Here is a 20,178-nt window from a genome sequence, read left to right as displayed (position 1 = left end):
GTGGAACTTAAAACTTTAAGCTTAAAACTATCTAAAACTTCTGCCACTCTGGGCTTGTGCTTCATGTTGAAACATGCACCCCAAGCACATTAACGAATGGAAAGTGAAGCTTTTTATGGCTCGGGCCAAGGAGGACCATCACAGTTGGAAGCATTCCAGGCACCTTTCAAAGTCTCCATCCTCTCCCTTCGGGGTAAGAAGGGGAAACATTAAAAGAGCAAGAAGCGCTCCAGAGGTAAATCCCCACATTGCTCTCCAACAGGAACTTCGTCCTCAGAGCTAGTCAACATGAAGCCATTGATCCCCTCCCTGGGCAGTCCCACTGCAGGGGCTCCACTGGACCCGGTCCTGGGTTAACCTCTCTCTCCATTGGACCCACAGGCACCAAAACCAGCACAGTTTGCCTTCCTTGCACTGATACAGGCATACCCTGAGTTCCCAACAACCAGTTTGAACATGGTGGCATTTCTGAACTACATGACATCAGTGCCTGCTGGCATACCTATACACAAGACATCAGTGCCAACTGGCATACCTACGGGCTCTTTGATGTCAAACGGACGACTAATGTTCATGCTTGTGACATCACTCCAAGGCTAGGCCAGTTTTTCTTTGACCCGGTCCTCCGCAGCATGATGCTGTGGTCGGTGCCATTGCTATTGGCACCACCTCTACCTTCATTTCTGACTTCAGTAATGATGCCACCACCACCAGTGCTTGACAAACACTGAAATAAGAGCTTAAAAGAGAGGCCCAGAGCCTCATTGCAGAGATACAATACAGGGACAGGCTGCATTAAATCTGTGGCAGTGACTCAGACCTGGACATGGACCTGAATCAAGATTTTCAAGAATTTTAAAGCCCATCTGATTCAAGCGGACTGGACATCTCATCTGATCTGGCTGTGGACTTCCCCACTGGATCATCAAGGCCTAAGGTGATTTCTCTCCTTAAGATTATAGTGAAGGCTGCAGAGGCCCTAGATCTGCAACTCCTGACCACAGATACTAAGACTAATGTCCTCATGGAGGTGCTTCTGCCATCAACCACTACTCACCATTAATGAGGCTTGTCTACAGTCAGTCATTGCAACATGAGAGAAACCTTCCTGGTCAGTGGCGGTTAACAGGCTGACAGGCAATCCATTGTTCCTTTCTACTTATCTTTTGCCTGAAAGTCTTGTGATACAGGCTTTCTGCTCTGGACAGTTGAGAAGGACCTTCCCATCAACCCCACTTCAAGGGAGATAAAGCGCCTAGAGGCTTGCGGAAAGAAGTCCTTCTCTGCGGGCAGCATGCTGCTAAAATCCATTAATGCAAACTGACTTCAAAGAAGATTCACCCGTGACCTGTCAGATTTGGTCCAAATGGTGCTTCTGCATGTGCTGGAAGACATTTGCCAGCGCTTTCAAGTGGTTCAGGAGGGACAGAATGCCTATCAAGCCAGGGCTGGACACAGTTTACTCGAATGCCTGGGTACCTCAAACTCTATTAGGAAGCAATCCTGGCTTAAGACCTCAGAATTCTCAGTGGATTCTCAAAATAGCTTGATGCATCTACCCTTTGATCGAGCACGACTGTTTGGCAACAAAGCCATTTTCTACATTTCCGTGGCATATCTAGAGGCTTTTCCTTTTGCAAATGACAACAATATCAGCCGCAAGGTCAGCAGCAGCAGCTACCCAAGGGTAGGTCGCTCCCCCTGCCGCTGCAGCTCCTCCAGCTCCTCCAGGTTCCTGAGTTCCTGAGACCCACCTCACAGTAAGTACCCCCCACCTCCCAGCCCCTCGCTCTGCCCCACGCTACTCACCCTCTCTCCTGCTCCTGCTTCTTTTCTTCTTTTCTTCTTCTCTGTTCTTCCTCCTCGCTCCTCGTCTGTAATCTTCTTCTGTACTCTTCTTTTCCCCGTCTTCTCTCTTCTTCTGTGTGCTTCTCAGCCTCTCCTGTCGCCTCTCTTCTTCCTCATCTTCTTCTGTGGTCTTCTGCCCTCTGTTCTTCGTTTTCTGTATCTTCTTCTGTGTTCTTCTGTGTTCTTCCGGTCTTCCTTTCTTCTGTTCTTCCGGTCTTCTGTTCTTCCGGTCTTCTGTTCTTCCGGTCTTCTGTTCTTCTGTTCTTCTGTTCTTCCGTCTTCTATCTTCTGCCTTCGGCTCTTCTGCCTCCTCCGTCTTCTTCTCCCCGTGCCTGCCCTCCTGCCTCATCCCCCTCCCTCACTCGCATCCCCCTCTCTATCTCCCCTATCTAACCCGTTCACTATATACCTCCCTCACTCCTCCTATCTACCTATCTCTCTATCTCTCTATCCCACTATCTAACTCCCTCACTCTCCACCTCCTCCTATCTTCCTATCTCTCTATCTATTTCTCTATCTATCGATTTCTCTATCTATCTATTTTCTCTATCTATTTCTCTATCTCTCCCCCCCTCCCGCCACCCCCTCTATTACCTATCTTCCTATCCTCTCACTCTACCTCTCACCCTCACCCACCTCTACAACCCCCCCTCCCCTATCTTCACAACCCTACTCCTATCTTTCTCCCTAATCTCCTAAACCTCCTAACACTCACCCCCCTCCACCCTTAAACCCCCCTCCCTCAGCTCTTCTCACTCTACCTGTCCCCCCCTCCCTCGCGCTTTCCCGCCGCGACCTCCTGCACGCCCCGCCCCCCCAGCTCCCATTCGCCCCCAGCTGACCCCTCCCCCCCCTCCTACCTCATATGGCGGCCGCTGCGCGACAGTGGTAGCGACCCTTGACCCTAGGGTAGGTCGCTCCCCCTGCCGCTGCAGCTCCTCCAGCTCCTCCAGGTTCCTGAGTTCCTGAGACCCACCTCACAGTAAGTACCCCCCACCTCCCAGCCCCTCGCTCTGCCCCGCGCTACTCACCCTCTCTCCTGCTTCTTTTCTTCTTTTCTTCTTCTCTTCTTCTCTGTTCTTCCTCCTCGCTCCTCGTCTGTAATCTTCTTCTGTACTCTTCTTTTCCCCGTCTTCTCTCTTCTTCTGTGTGCTTCTCAGCCTCTCCTGTCGCCTCTCTTCTTCCTCATCTTCTTCTGTGGTCTTCTGCCCTCTGTTCTTCGTTTTCTGTATCTTCTTCTGTGTTCTTCTGTGTTCTTCTGTGTTCTTCCGGTCTTCCTTTCTTCGGTTCTTCCGGTCTTCTGTTCTTCCGGTCTTCTGTTCTTCCGGTCTTCTGTTCTTCTGTTCTTCTGTTCTTCTGTCTTCTATCTTCTGCCTTAGGCTCTTCTGCCTCCTCTGTCTTCTTCTCCCCGCGCCTGCCCTCCTGCTCCTTCCTCATCCCCCTCCCTCACTCGCATCCCCCTCTCTATCTCCCCTATCTAACCCGTTCACTATCTACCTCCCTCACTCCTCCTATCTACCTATCTCTCTATCTCTCTATCCCACTATCTAACTCCCTCACTCTCCACCGCCTCCTATCTTCCTATCTCTCTATCTATTTCTCTATCTATCGATTTCTCTATCTATCTATTTTCTCTATCTATTTCTCTATCTCTCCCCCCCTCCCGCCATCCCCTCTATTACCTTTCTTCCTATCCTCTCACTCTACCTCTCACCCTCACCCACCTCTACAACCCCCCCTCCCCTATCTTCACAACCCTACTCCTATCTTTCTCCCTAATCTCCTAAACCTCCTAACACTCACCCCCCTCCACCCTTAAACCCCCCTCCCCCAGCTCTTCTCACTCTACCTGTCCCCCCTCCCTCGCGCTTTCCCGCCACGACCTCCTGCACGCCCCCGCCCCCCAGCTCCCATTCGCCCCCAGCTGACCCCTCCCCCCCCTCCTACCTCATATGGCGGCTGCTGCGCGACCGTGCCTGGCCCGCGCCCAGCGCCACGACCCCTGGTCCCCAGCTCTCCCAAGCCCCGCTGATCCGCTACGACCCCACCACCCTCCACGCCCTCAACCCAGGACGCTCCAACACCTGCTTCCAAGCTCACCCCAAACGCACCCATGGACCCTTCACCTGCAACTCCTGCAAACGCATCTTCCACCACGCAACTACCACGACCACAAGCCCACGCGCCATCAACCACCTCAAGTGCATCCTAGTCAACGCTCGCTCCGTCCACAAACACGCCGTTGAACTCTGGGACCTCCTGGACTCCACAGCACCGGACGTCGCCTTCATCACGGAGACCTGGATGAACACCTCCTCTGCTCCAGACCGCCACCGCCATCCCCGAAGGCTACAAGATCTCCAGGAAAGACCGCACCAACCAAGCAGGAGGAAGTATCGCCATCGTCTTCAAAGACTCCATCAGCGTCACCACCTCCACCGAAGACACCCCTCTTGCCACTGAACACCTGCATTTTCAGATTCGCACCGACCCGAGGACCACCCTCAGAGGATCCCTCGTCTACCGTCCTCCCGGACCACGCGCCCCTTTCAGCGACGCCATCGCCGACTTCATCTCCCCGCACGCCCTCGCCTCACCGGACTACATCCTCCTAGACGACCTCAACTTCCATCTGGAACAAAACAACGACCCCAACACCACCACCCTGCTCGACAACCTCGCCAACCTCGGCCTCAAACAACTGGTGAACACCGCCACCCACATCGCCGGACACACGCTCGACCCTATCTTCTCCGCCAGCAAACACGTCTTCTTCAGCCACACCTCCGCCCTACACTGGACCGACCACAGCTGCGTCCACTTCACATTCCGACGCGAGACCCGCCACCTCCGCACTCAACCCATCCCTCGTCGACAGTGGAACAAGATCCCTGAAGAGCAACTCCTCTCCGCACTCGCCGCCAACCAACCCACCCTCACCACCGACCCCAACGACGCAGCCCTCAACCTCACAAACTGGATCTCCAACTGCGCAGACAACCTTGCTCCCCTCAAACGCACGCATCGACAGACCAACACCAAAAAACCTCTCTGGTTCTCTGACACCCTCAAAGAATCTAAGAAAACTTGTCGCGCCCTTGAGAAAGCCTGGCGCAAGGACCACACCGCTGACAACATGACCGCCCTCAAGAACGCTACCCGCGAACACCACCACCTGATCCGCGCTGCCAAAAGGAACTTTTTCACCGACAGACTGGAAAAAACAGCCACAACAGCAGAGAACTCTTCAGCATCGTCAAGGAGTTCTCCAACCCCAGCGCCAACGCCAACGCCGTCACGCCCTCACAGGATTTGTGCGAATCCCTCGCCACTTTCTTCCATCGCAAGATCAGCGACCTCCACGACAGCTTCGGACACCAGACCCAACCAAACACCACCGAACCCGCATCCCCGGCCATCACCCTCAACAACTGGACCCACATCAACACGGAAGAAACCAAATCCATCATGAACTCTATCCACTCCGGCGCCCCTTCGGACCCCTGCCCGCACTTCATCTTTAACAAAGCTGACGACATCATCGCCCCGCACCTCCAGACCGTCATCAACTCTTCTTTTTCTTCTGCTACCTTCCCCGAATGCTGGAAACACGCCGAAGTCAACGCCCTACTAAAGAAACCTACGGCTGACCCGAGCGACCTGAAAAACTTCCGCCCCATCTCTCTTCTGCCTTTCCCAGCCAAAGTAATAGAGAAGACCGTCAACAAACAGCTGACCACCTTCCTGGAAGACAACAACCTGCTCGACCCCTCACAAACCGGATTCCGAACCAACCACAGCACTGAAACCGCCCTCATCTCAGTCACAGACGACATCAGAACCCTGATGGACAACGGTGAAACAGTCGCCCTCTTTCTTCTCGACCTCTCGGCTGCCTTTGACACCGTCTGTCACCGCACCCTAATCACCCGCCTCCGCTCCACCGGGATCCAAGGCCAGGCCCTGGACTGGATCGCCTCCTTCCTCGCAAACCGTTCCCAAAGAGTTTACCTCCCTCCGTTTCGCTCAGAACCCACAAGATCATCTGCGGCGTACCTCAAGGCTCATCGCTCAGTGTCTACAATGTCTACATGAGCCCCCTCACCAACATCGTACGCAAGCACGACATCATCATCACCTCCTACGCCGACGACACCCAACTTATACTCTCCCTCACCAAGGACCCCGCCAGCGCCAAGACCAACCTACAAGAGGGTATGAAGGACGTCGCAGATTGGATGAGGCTCAGCCGCCTATAGCTGAACTCTGAAAAAACTGAAGTCCTCATCCTCGGCAACACCCCGTCCGCCTGGGACGACTCCTGGTGGCCCACGGCCCTCGGCACCGCACCGACCCCCACACACCACGCCCGCAACCTCGGCTTCATCTTGGACCCTCTTCTCACCATGACCAAGCAAGTCAACGCCGTGTCCTCCGCCTGCTTCCTCACCCTCCGCATGCTCCGCAAGATCTTCCACTGGATCCCCGCCGACACCAGAAAAACCGTGACCCACGCCCTCGTCACGAGCCACCTGGACTACGGCAACACCCTCTACGCCGGGACCACAGCCAAACTCCAAAATCGCCTGCAACGCATTCAAAACGCCTCGGCCCGCCTCATCCTCGACGTACCCCGCAGCAGCCACATCTCCGCACACCTGAGACACCTGCATTGGCTCCCAGTCAGCAAAAGGATCACCTTCCGACTTCTCACCCACGCACACAAAGCCCTCCACGACAAGGGACAGGAATACCTCAACAGACGCCTCAGCTTCTACGTCCCCACCCGCCTCCTCCGCTCCTCTGGCCTCGCACTCGCTGCTGTCCCTCGCATCCTCCGCTCCACGTCACGTGGGAGATCTTTCTCCTTCCTGGCGGCCAAGACCTGGAACTCCCTCCCCACCAGCCTCAGGACCACCCAGGACCACTCCGCTTTCCAGAGACTCCTAAAGACCTGGCTGTTCGAGCAGCGATAACCCCCCTTTTTCCCCTAGCGCCTTGAGACCCGCACGGGTGAGTAGCGCGCTTTATAAATGTTAATGATTTAATGATTTAACATCCTCTGCTCAGGCAGCAAAGAATGGGCTGAGGCTTCTTTCAGCAACCCTTCTTCTCCTCCTTTCTTGCATCTGCAGGAAAGCAGTTCTCATTTATTCCAAACCTCCTTCAGTAGCCTGTGGGAGGGAGAGTGTCCTCATCACTTTGGACCAGCGGGACCTTCAGATTGTGGGAAGTGGTTACACCTTCCCTTTCATTCAGGCTCCATCCTCTATGCTCCTTACCCCGTCCCCAACTAGACTACCTAGACATACTTCAACAGGACTGGCAGCACTTCTGTAGAACAGAGCTGAGGAGTTTGCGCTGAAACAGTACAGGGCCCGTGGATGTTACTCACCTTACTTCCTGGTGTCGAAGAAGGACAGTGGTCTGGGTCTGATCTTGGACCTCAGAGACCTGAATCTTTTCCTCAAAAAGGAGAAATTCAAGATGCTGACCCTAGTTCAAGTTTCTCCGACTTTGGACCTTGGACACTGGATGATGTTTCTCCAATGCAGGATGTGTGCTTCCACACCCCTATCCTGTGGTCGCATCGCACACAGTTTGTGGTGAGTTCTATGCAGTACCAATTTCCAGTACTACCCTTTGGCTTGACATCAGCACCTCAAGTCTTCACAAAGATGATGGAAATGGTATTAGCGCATCTCAGCAAATCGGGCAACCTTATCTTGCCATATCTGAACGACTGGCTAATCAAAACCAGTTTGCCAGAGGTGGTGTTGCACCATTTGCAGTCAACAGTATCCCTGCTGTTTGACTTGAGCTTTTTGATCTACAAGCCCAAATATCAGTTGAAGCCCTCCCATTGACACCGGATCATGGGGCTGCCACTGGGCACTGGGCACTACCCGTCTCTGCACCTCAGAACCTTAAGTATGCTAATTTCCTGCATTTTTGTAGTCACACAAGCATGCTGGCTCATGGGGGCCCTGCAGTGGAAGTCTGCAGACAGTTGCTACAATATCGGATTCTATTGTGATCGTAATGTCTTGGTGGGGGAACGAGGAAAACCTCACGTGGGATGGCCTTCACTCCCTCTCGAGGCGTTACTATGGTATTGACGGATGCCTCCACACTAGTATAGGGAGCTCATCTGAAGGATCTGGGAATCAAAGGCCTCTGGTCTCCGGAGGTACAGGTTTCTCACATCAACCTGTTGGAACTGTGGGAAGTTCGGCTTTCGCTCATGGTCTTTCTTCCCTCCATCCAGGGTCAGTCCATCCTGATCTTGATGGACAATACAGCTGCGATGCGGTATAACAACAAAGAATGGTTATTATGGTAGTTAGGGACTCACATTCTTTGTCTGGAAGCATTGAGACTGTGGTCATCAATGGATCCGGCTCACCACCAGTCACCTTGCAAGATCTCTGAATGTCAGCGCCAACAGCCTCAACCAACGATATCACGCCAATCACGAATGGCCTCTTCTACCAGAGATAGTTCAGGACATCTTCGCCCAGTGGGGCACTCCTCAAGTGGATTTGTTTGCCTCCATGAAAAATGGTCACTGCTGATGGTTCTGTGCCCTCCAGTATCCATTGATGGGAGACTTGGGGTACTTATTTTAGTTGAGTTGGAAATTTCAGCTGCATTACGGGTTCCCCCCCAATACCCTTGATTACTTGGGTACTGAGGAAGATTTGCCAAGACCGGGCCCAAGTCATTCTCATTGCCCAGGACTGGCTGCAAAGGGTGTGGTATGCGGACCTTCTACACTTCTCCACATGTCCCCCACTAAGACTTCCACTTGGGCCAGACCTTCTTTCTCAATCAAGGGGAATCATTCTTCACCCTAATCTCTGAGGCCTTCACCTACATGCTTGGAAATTGAGCTGGACATCTGGGTTCCTTTCATCTGGCACCAACGGAGTAGGACATCATCTTGTCAGTCCTTTGCCCCTCCAACAAATTTGTTGACTCAGTCAAATGGAGCAACTTTGTTGCTTGGAGTGAGGACAATAGTGTGGACCCCTAACAGGCTAAGTTGTCACAGGTCCTGCAATGTACATCATCCCTTGTTTAGAGGGGTTGTACAATAGACACTGATAATGTATATTTAGCTGCATTGTCTGCAGTCCTCCATCTATCTGATCAGCTGTCCATTTTCTCAATTAAATGTAAGTTTATACTATAAGTATGCAGTAAAATGTTTGGATTTGTGGATAACTATAAGAAATTGGGAGCATTAGTTGAGGGTGTTGAGAACCCACCTCAAATAATAATCATAATCCTTGTTGGGGTGAACCACAAAAGTCACTAAATAATCTTCTGCCGTATTCTTCTGCTGTAGTTTTAACAGGAGGTTAGCCTTATGACCATTAGAGTCCACATCTTTGTCCTGAGTACAAAAGGGAGAGCAGGTCCAGTCTTCAGGGCTCTTTTTTGGGTCACAGACAGCAAGTTCATCCTTCTTCTGGCCTTCTCTGATCCAAAGAGTGTTCTGAGACGGGTGCCTAGAGGTGCCACGTTTAAACCTGGCAAGGGCTAGCGGATAGGAATGACCCCGGGGGATACCACAGTCAATGGAGTAAAGGTTCCCAGGGTTAACTCTACCCACTTTGGGCATTTTAAAGATCGTGGAACTTTTCGGCCACACTTAACTTGGACTCTAAGGGCTAGGGATCTGTGTGTGAGTGTACTACTGGCTAGCTAGACAAAAGAGGGAACAGGCTCAGGTGTTAGCTAAATCTGTCTGTGACTAGCGAGGCCTCCTTTGCAGTGAATCACATCATTGGTACAGCCTGAGGCCATCTTACCAAAGGAAGGGAAGCACAACATCCCATCCAATACCCTTTGTCCATTGTCTACGAGCAATACAGAAACACCCAAGGCAGCCTTTAGGGGTCAGGTAATACTGGACTCTGACAGTAAAGCCTTTCAGGTTTAGGCAGGAAAATGACAGCTTTCTTAAAGTGCCGTTTTGGGAATAGTAATATAAAACCTGACTTGATCACTAGGTTGGATTTTAAATTATTACTAAAATGAGTTCAATATTTCTCTAGGTTGCTTCCAAACTGGAGGTAGCTTTTTTAAATGCAATAGGTTAAACCTATGTTAGTCTATGAGAGACCAATTACTTTTTTTTTTTCACTGACAGGACATGTAAAACTTTAAATATGCATGTCCTATGTTTAAAATACTATGCACTCTGCCCTATGGGCTTTTCAGGTCTACCTTAGGGGTGGCCTGTAAGATTAGAAGGTTTAGGCCTGACAAAAGGTTTATTTTGGTGATAGGTCAAAATGTCAGTTTTAAACTGCACTCTTGGGCTGCAGTGGCATGCCTGTAACATGTTTTACAGCGTTACTTTAGTGGGTGGCACAATGAGTGTTGCAGCCCACTGGTAGAATTTATTTACAGGCCCCACAATTAATGTACAGGCCCTGGGTACCTGTAGTACTATATACTAGGGACTTATAAGTAAATTAAAGGTGACAATCATGTGTAATCCAGTTTTACCATGTTTCAAATGCAGAGCAAAAGCACTTACCTCTAGTTAGCCAGGGAAAGTGCACAGACCTGTAGGCAAAAAAAGAAACCGGTTCAGCAATGGAAGGCAAACATCTGGGGTGATCCTGTGGAGAGGGCATAATTCCAGCAATAATATATTATTATATATTTTGACTGTGCAAGCAAAGGTTTTGTTGGACACTGTTTGCACCACCAAATGTTAATTTTTATACACTGCTTTTTTCTTAGGGGAAATACATAATGACAACATCATCCTAAGGGACGATTTTGATTCTGACCAGCAGCAGGAACTAAATCCTAATATCTGGTAAGTTACTGGACTGCTACTCTCCACCTATTCAGTTTGTGTTTTGTCATTGTCATGAACATGCAACACACTGCACTTACCATTTTCAGTTCAATGTAAATATGTGATATTTTCTTTAAGGAGGGTTATAGCACAGACATGCCCCTTTACGTATGTCTTGGGATTACATGGAATTAGTTCCATCAAATGCAATGCTGTTAAAAAGAGGGACACAGGATAACAGGCCACGGATCTGATTTAGAGTCTGGCAGAGAGGGTCTCTGCTAAACCCTTGGTCCGTCCATCTGATTTATGAGCAGAATAGCCATCCGTATCTTGGCTTCAAAAGCTACTTTGGCTCCATCACAGAGATAGTGGTACGACAGTCTGACGGAGTATGGGCTGTCAGGGTTTTGGCAATTCGACTGCCCGTCCAACTTAGGGTGGGTGGTCGAATGGCCAGCTTCCAGCTGTCTGTCACTGTCGGGTTAAACCTGGTGGTAAGGGACGGTGACAATATTTAAATGACCACCACACCATGGGAGCTGCCTCCTATGGTGTGGGGGGTCATACATTTTTTGATTTTTCAAAAACAAAATCCCACTTTAGGAGTTTGTTTATAAAAAAAATCAAAACTATGTTAAAAATATTTTACCGTACCGTCCAACAAACTTTTATTTAACACATTGACAAGAACCGCCGGATGCATAGTGATTATGTAGGGGTTGCATGTAATGGCTGCATGGATTCTATAAGTTTTATGATGATGTAGAATAAGGCAGTACCCATCTTAAACCACTTGAGCTGAGTTGTAACATCACAGGAAATCAGTTATTACACCAAATATGTCACTGTTGGTGTGATATGTTCATTCATAATTGATGTCATTGATGAACAATATATGATGCCCTATAGAATTCTATCTGTAAAGCACTGTGTATGTTGAATTGCTCGGTAAAATGCACATTTAGCTAGTTTGTTGCTTGTTGACTTTGATGTAGTTTTTTTGTTTTGTGACTATATATAGCTATATAATCTATATCTCTCTACATAAATATATATTGTTAAAAACGAGGTCTCTAGTTGGCAGTCTGTTTACACCCTGTCCAAATAGGGCCCCTCACTTTTGTCACGGTAAGGGAGATACACAGCTCAGATAACCCCTGCTCACCCCCTTGTTAGCTTGGCACAAGCAGTCAGGCTTATCTCAGAGAAAATGTCTAAAGTATTTGTACAAAATACACACAGTAACAAAGTGACAACACCACAAAATGATTCCACACCAGTTTAGAACAATAGCCAATATTTATCTAAATGAAACAAAACCAAAACTACAAAAATCCAACATACACAAGCAAAGATATTATATTTTTTAAAATAAAAATAGTCTAAATCCATAGAAATCAATGGATGCATTGTTTTAGCACAAAGTACCTGGTATGCGCCTAAAATAAAGCCGCAAGGGTAACAGTGAATCAGAAAAGCAAACAATGCATCAATTCCTTACTATCAAGTGAGGCCGTGCCTCAATTGTTTGCTCGCGCTGGAGGCCATGCATCAACCCTTTTTTTGCAGGGGAGGCCGTGTGTCGATTCTGGATGCGCACCCTCAGGTCCTTGCAGGGATGTTGAAGACTTTGAAATCCAGGATCTGTGTGTGGAAAATTTTGACATGCTGTGCAAAGAGTCCGTGGTAAGAACAGGCGCTGCTTTATTTCTCCAGCTGCAAGGCAGGCGCTGCATAAAACTTTCAGCCGTGGGACGGGCCATGCATCAATTTTTCTGACGAGCACACAGCTGTGTGTGGATTTTCCCCCACAGATTACCAGCTTCAACTTCTAAGGACCCAGGGACTGGATTTGGCACCACTTAGCAAGTCAGGACTCCCAGAATAAGAGCCCAGGCACTGATAGATGAAGTCCATGAGACTTCAGAACAGGGGGCAAGCTCAGTCCTAGCCCTTGGAGAAACTTCACAAGCAGGATTTCAGAAAGCAAAGTCGAGATCTTTCCCTCTTCAGGCAGAAGCAGCAGCCGCAGGCCAGCACAGCAAAGCAACAGGCAGAGTGGTAGGTCCTCCTCAAGCATCAAGCTCTTCTCCTTGGCAGAGGTTCCTCTTGATCCAGAAGTAATCTAAAGTCTGGGGTTGTGGTTCCAATACATATACTCCTTTCTTCCTTTGAAGTAAGCACACTTCAAAGGAAAGTCTCAGTTGTTCACACAATCCTGACTTGCCCAGGCCTGGCCCCAGACACACTCCAGGGGGTTGGAGTCTGCCTTGTGTGAGGACAGGCATAACCCTTTTAAGTGTATCAGCTCCTCCCTCCTCACTCTAGCCCAGGAGACTTATCAGAATACACAGGACACTCCTCAGCTCCCTTTGTGTCACATTCTAGAGAGAATTAGCAAACAGCCCAACTGTCAGTCTGACCCAGAAGTGGATTCCACAGGCAGGCAGAGGCACAGAATGGTTAAGCAAGAAAATGCCCACTTTCTAAAAGTGGCATTTTTAAGCAGACACTCTAAAAACCACCTCTACCAAAAGATGTATTTTTAAATTGTGAGTTCAGAGACCCCAAACTCCACTCCTCTATCTGCTTCAAATGGAAAACTGCACTTAAAAGATATTTAAAGGAAATCACCATGTTAACCTTAGCAAGAGATAGCCCTTGCAATAGTGAAAAACAAATTTGGCAGTATTTCACTATCAGGACATGTAGAACACATCAGTATATGTCCTACCTTTTAAATACACTGCACCCTGCCCATGGGGCTACCTAGGACGTACCTTAAGGGTGAAGTACATGTAGTAAAAGGGAAGGTTTGGGCCTGGCAAGTAGGTACACTGGCCAGTTCAAATAGGCAGTTTAAAACTGCACACACAGACACTGCAGTGGCAGATCTGAGACATGTTTACAGGGCTACTCATGTGGGTGGCACAATCAGTGCTGCATCCCCACTAGTAACATTTGATTTGCTGGCCGTGGGCACCTCTAGTGAACTTTACTAAAGACTTCTTAGCAAATAAAATATGCCAATTATGGATAACCAATCACCAGTACAATTTAGGCAGAGAGCACTTGCACTTTAGCACTGGTTAGCAGGAGTAACGTGCAGAGAGTCCCAAAGCCAACAAAAACAGGTTTGTAAAAATAGGAGGAAGGATGCAAAAGGTTTGAGGATGACGCTACGAAAAGGACCAGGTTTAACACTTACTAGTCATAGAAACCGTAAGTATGTTGAATGCAGGTGAGATATCAATGAAAGCTATGAGCAGGAGGATGGGAAGTAAAGTAGATTGACTAGGACATTGTATAGAAGGTTAAAGAGGTGTCAAACATTATTTCCAGGTGAAGTATACAAGTTTCTAACAAAAAATGTAGAAACAGAAGACTTTAAGCAAGTACAAGAGAGTAATAATGACTTAAAGCACTAGGGTAGTATTAATGATGCAACAGGGAGGAATAATTCCTCCCAAATTTTGGGTTATGACCCCAAAGGAAATCTGTGATACTAGATAGACTGATATCAGTGATGGCATTAGAAATGAATAGTAGGTGCCTCACATCACCAAGTTACATGAGGGTGCCAATTGTAAACCCACCAGCTAACTAACTGATATGCTGTCTAAATTCTCAAGAACACTGACTATCCATTATGTTAGTAACACTAGTACTAAATTGTTTTATAGTGTGCACCCATGTGGCTTGCCAGCAATGCCCTAATGTTCAACCCAGTTTGGTATGCAATTGTGTTCTTTTTTTATTCCACACTTTATTGAGGACATGTAAATTGCTGAGGGTTGGAACGGAGTAATGCTGAAGCCAGGGTTGAAACTACGGATACTGGTGATGCTCTGCCCACACCAAATATTTTTGCAAGAATATGTATGGAAGTGCTTAATATTTGGATTGAGGACAAGGCAGCCTTTCATCTGATGCAGACTTGCTTCCGTAAAGGGATGACTATGGTTCACAATGCAGCAGCACTGCCACTAGTGGCTAGTAAGGGAATGTGCGAGCTGTGCATTGTGTATGCATTGACATCTCCAATACCTTTGGGATGATTGATTCTGTAGTGTTATGGAGTAAATTTTCTAGATTGTGGTTTCCATTACCACTAATTAGCACACTTAATAGATTGCAAAATTAGATCTAACCTGCAGTACAATCTTATGGAGCACTGTCTGGTGCATTAAACGCACCCTTAAAAAAGTAGGTGCAGCAAGGGTGTATTATTGCCCAAACCTTAATTAATATATTTCTGAGTGACCTTACTTAGGGTAACAAATTATTTGATTTTCTCCCTTAGCTCCCTCCAAGCTTGTGTTCCTGACTATGCTGACGATATCTTGGTTTTGCATCTTGCGCCAGTCAGCACCTAGAGGTAGTTTGATCCCTTAGCCATGTATGTTTCAACCCTTGGTAAGCTTAAAAAAACTGTCATGATATTTGGAAGAGAACTGCTAGTGGCAATTGGTGTTTGTGGTAAATCTCACTTTGGATGGCAGAGTAGCAGAAGTAGCCCAAGCACCCATTTTTCTAAGTTAATTTAGAAGTTAACTTTTGCACTTTTTTGTCAAGCTGATACAAATAGATACAAAATATGGGTAATGTGCTAAACAGATTTAATCTTCCATTTGGTATATATTCATTGCAACTGCTGTTTTGTGCATGCTATGCAAAAACCTCTCCTGTGATACCGTGTGGAGGAGTGTAGTGAACAGTTAGTTTTCCATGCTTTTTGATCTAACAAAGAGGTGGGATTCAAAGAAATTGTCTCGGGACAAAAGCCAACCTCTTTAGAAATTATCAGGCTGCAAATGGCCAAAAACCGCACTGATCGCCTTTCATCATTTGTCCTCTGTTAGATTTCAGGATCCATCTGGAATCTTCTTGTTCAGTATCCAGAAAGAACTTGGTTCACTTATGCATGGGAGAGTCAGAAACAATAGGTTTTCCTGAAATATTTTGGTAGGGTAGGCTGCACGGTTGCATTTGACAAATTATGGATCAGTATTATTTCCATTTAAATCATTATTAGTGGGGGTTCATGAAGTGCCTAGAAATGCACACATAGCAGCTGGTGCAAATAATATTTTGTTTTGCTGCTGGATCAAAGGAAGCAAGTCATGATACCCTGAGGTTCCCAGTCATGATTGGAAAGCTTCTTAGTATACGACTAGTTCAAGCACCAGTGTTTCTATTAACTGATGCTTGGGAGGGAAGGAAGTACTTATAACAGTTGTTTATGCTGGTTTTGTAGTAGTAAAGTAGAATCAGTTAAGCCCATCCATTAGTTTGCTACTATTTTGAATGCTGTAGATCTAAATAAAATTAATCTGCACTGTTGTGATGCTGATGGTGTAGATCACTTTAACCACATAGTGTGTGATTAAAAATGTGGCGGTCACCAGTAGGTAGTAATAGTTAGGACCTAGTTTCCATATGAAAAGCGTTTGTTGTTTTGCCAATAAGTTTGACGCCATTTGACGAATCTTCATGACATTTTCAAAACTAGTATGACAGTCACTATCATAATCAAAACGCTTTATTTCAGACACAAATGTGACCATAAAAGCACACATTAAAAGCAGCTAAAATAAGCAACAAAACATTCTCCATAGTTACATAAACATACATAGAATTAAAAAGGACAGTTAAAAGGTGTCAAACTATTATATTGCATGACCAGCTGAACCATGCGAAGTGCAAAACACTTAAATTAAATTTAAAATTCAATATAAAACTGTGACTACTGTTTGAATCTCCACATACTCTTTATTTGACATTTTTTTCAGTTCTGTATCCTCTCTAAGGGCTATTAACCTTCCCTTAAATGCAGATGTTACCCATAGTATATCCGCTTTGCAAATTGATGAGGGATTGGCGAAAAGAGCTGGCCTACCCAACTTCATGAGTTCAGTATTTATATAATGAAGCCACGGGATATGGATGCCTTTCTCACACTGAGGCAATAAATGACGACCTCTCTATTTAGCGAGGCATGAGGGCTCACCCAGATAGAACACCACAAATTCAAGGGGCAAGTTTAATGATATCCGTGGCTAAATCCATCCCTAGCTCAAGATGTAAAATATAGACGGAGCAAGAAGGAGGGGCACCCAGAAGTCACCTAAACACCCTATTTTGTTCCACCTGAAGTGAGCTTATGTTAGAATAGCCCCAGAGCCCAGCACCATAAGTAAGAGACGGATGGCACTTCCTCTTATAAATTTCCAGGAAGGGAGCAACTGTTTTTTTCCCGATACACTAAAGTGTTTCAAGAAGGGCTGTGCTAAGGGCACTAATATACAGAAGGAACAAACTAGGGGCCATAATATAGCCTTGCCCTACCCCACTTAAGCTTGAAACTCCCTGTATGTTCACTAGATGAACCAAACCTCACAGATCCTGACGTATCATAATGAAGGGCCCTCAAAAACTGCACCGGGTCAGCCTCAACTCCAAGGTCAGTTAAGATCTCCCATAGCTTTGACCTGACCACACTGTTGAAGGTGCAAGAGAGTATGGCAGTCAGTTCAGTTGCTGCTGGGTGATTTGTCAAGCAGGGCACGGGAAAAAAGGGGGGGTCCCAAAATGCATTTTCCCCATGCATTTTTTTATAGGGTATTAATACACGACTACAGCCAGAACCACTGAATGGAACTACACCAAATTTGTCAGGAAGCTAGATCTTGGTGCACTGATCGTGCTTTTTGTTATTGTTTGTAAATCCATTCAATAGTTTTGGAGTTATTTAAGGAAAAAGAAATATAGATATCTGGGCTGAGCCTAAGCACTGACATCATGGTGAGATCTGATTGTCTGTCAGCACCTTTCTGTCAGTACTTCAACCAGAAAGTGCTGACAGCCATCTTGGACCAATATACATGATAGCACCCCAGTGAAATGCATTGTAGTGAATTGCAGGTTATGAGGGTCAGAAAAAGGAGAGCGTGTAAAGGGTGATAACAGATTTTAGTTACAATATAAATCATTTGTTAATAGTACCATACTAATTTTAGGAATTGTGGTGAGAATTCATGAATCTGTTTGATAGAAAACTGTCTTCCATGATTTTCCCATAGAGGTTATGGAATGTGCTGCATGAGCTAAAATAAGAGCATCATTTCTCTAAATTTACACTATCTTTCTCACTCAGCCATATGAGAATGAAGTCTAGCATTCTTAGTAAAACATGTACTTACAACAGGTGTATCCTATCAGTTGATTCCCTTATGTTCTACTGCAACCCCCGGAGTGTTCTGAAGACCAACTATAGCGCTAACAGTCTTATTTATAACAAAAAAGTGGCACACCTGAATCCATCTTAATTGAATCAAACTGGTTTAATATAAAAAGGAACAAAATGAAGGGGTTCATTTTGCCATAAATAGTATAGATAGTGCCGTACAAAGAAAAATGAGGACATGTTTTGAGTGAGTTTGCAAATATATTCCTCTTCTATTTAAAACATTCTGACATATAGACTGAAACATGCACTTTCAACATCAGCAGCAGACTGACAGTTAACTCCCTAGTGATCAACATCTTCTCTACAGAGTTCTAATGTGCAACTAGAGTACTAACATTCTGAGTTTACGCCAAAGGTTTGGCATACCTGAACGCCATCTTCATGGAATCGAAGTGGAAAACTGAAAGCATTTTCTACTGAGGATACTGTAGTAAATGAGGAACTTAGGGCGCTTCATAACAAATATGTCTCCCAAGATGGCCACCAGAGAAAAAAGAGCCCAAATGTAGCACACCCATCACAGAAATGTAGCCCAAGTATAGCCCAATGACAGAAGTGTGCAAAACACTTACATTTTTTTTTTTTTTTATATAGCTCAGACTTGACCTGAAGGTATTGGAATGCTTTACATGAGCATCTGTTACATTACACAAGGACACATTCATTTTGGTTTTAGGCATGGGGAGTCTTAAAACCGCCAGCCTTGCGGTGGCTGTCCGGACCGCTGCTGCTGTGGTGGTCCGACTGCCACATTAGGACCCTGGTGGTCAGATTTCCAGGTTTCCGCCATCTCCGCTGGGATCGGTGATCCCGATTGGTTGACGGCGGGTGGAAGTCGTAATCCGCCAGGTCAGCGCTGCATGCAGCGCTGGCCTGCGGATTATGACCTTTTTCTCCCCCACCCTTTTCATGGTGGTTTTCCCGCCATGATAAGACTGGCAGAGAACAGGTGCAGGGGCCCACAGAGGGATCCCTGCACTACCCATACACAAGGCATGGGCAGTGCATGGATTCCCCTGACCATCACCCTTGCAACATTGTGTGGGTGCTGGTGCACTCTGTGGCGGCACATTGCCACCGGCTCAATTTTGAGCCAGAGACAATGCTGCTGCCTGTTTCCCATTAGTCTGAAGGGTGGAAACCTAGGATTCCACCCGTCAGCCTAGTGGGAAACTCCTAATAGATCTGGCGGAGTGGTTGCCACTATGGCAGCAGCCACCCTGTCAGGAATTTGGCAGAAAGGTTATCTCATCTGTCAAACTCATAAATAGGCCTTAAGTGATTTGCCCAAAATAACAGGATGTCGATCTGACACCAAAACTCAAACCTGGTTCCCCAGTTGCAAAGTCTGCTGCTCTGGCCGTAAGACCACATCAACAAATAATCAAGTGATCAACTGGTTAAAAAAACATAAAGATAGCAAATAATTTAAGTGCTTTGTCGCTATTTGAGAACTCAGAAAATATTGCCTCATTTTAGTTTTTTACAGACGAACTATAATTTATATGTGAATAAGACCAACTCATTTTTATAATTTCTAGAGGAAATGATTTAGGCATTAAAGTTTTGGTTACATTGAGATGGCACCAGGCATGCCACATGTTTGTAATAGATACAGAATGTTAGCAATCTAGTTGTTCATTAAACTGCTGTAGGGAGGCAGAGGTCAGGGGCACTGACACGGATAATTAAGGGCAGGGAGGAAGGTGCAGCGGCAACAAGTTGACCATGCTGGGCAGGGTGAGGGGCAGTGGCAGCACAATAGACCATGGAGGGTAGGGGAAAAGGGGGGAGGAGCATAAAAACAACCATGCAGGTCAGGCAAGAGAGGCTGTGGCAATATAACAGAACATTGAGAGAAGAAAGAGGCAGTGGAAACGTACATGCCAACAGACACATTTCAGGCAGGAGACTCCTAATGTTTTTAAGCCCCAAAAGGCTTTATTTTAGCTGCCTCCTTCCTAAAATATACTCTTTTCCAATTTAAGTCAATAGGGAAAATCAATTCCCTAGGTATTTTATGTTTTTCAAAATCTCCCTCTTACTAAGTTTAAAGTGTTGACAAGTATGATACATTGGATCACAGGGAGGTAGGGGGAATGGACAAAGGACATGGAGTCAGATAACAGAAGGCAGGAGGGAGATGGACAGGGGCATCAAACTACCCTTACATGGCAAGCGTCAGGGGTTGCAGCAGCACAATACACCACACAGAGCAAGCGGGACCGCAGTGCAGCACAACATATAATACATAAGA

General features: G+C 46.8%; 1 protein-coding gene across 1 annotated transcript in view; it reads left to right on the top strand.

Moving 5' to 3' along the window:
- The window catches only part of RELN (reelin), a 1,304,886-nt gene that overhangs the window by 456,582 nt on the left and 828,126 nt on the right, over positions 1-20,178 (top strand). Inside the window, exon 6 of the mRNA XM_069229640.1 lies at positions 10,609-10,687. Coding sequence (XP_069085741.1) covers positions 10,609-10,687 — 79 coding nt within the window. The remainder of the gene's footprint in view (positions 1-10,608; positions 10,688-20,178) is intronic.

The sequence above is a fragment of the Pleurodeles waltl genome, chromosome 4_1, assembly GCF_031143425.1.
Source record: "Pleurodeles waltl isolate 20211129_DDA chromosome 4_1, aPleWal1.hap1.20221129, whole genome shotgun sequence".
Taxonomy (NCBI): domain Eukaryota; kingdom Metazoa; phylum Chordata; class Amphibia; order Caudata; family Salamandridae; genus Pleurodeles; species Pleurodeles waltl.
This window is presented reverse-complemented; position numbering and strand designations above follow the sequence as displayed.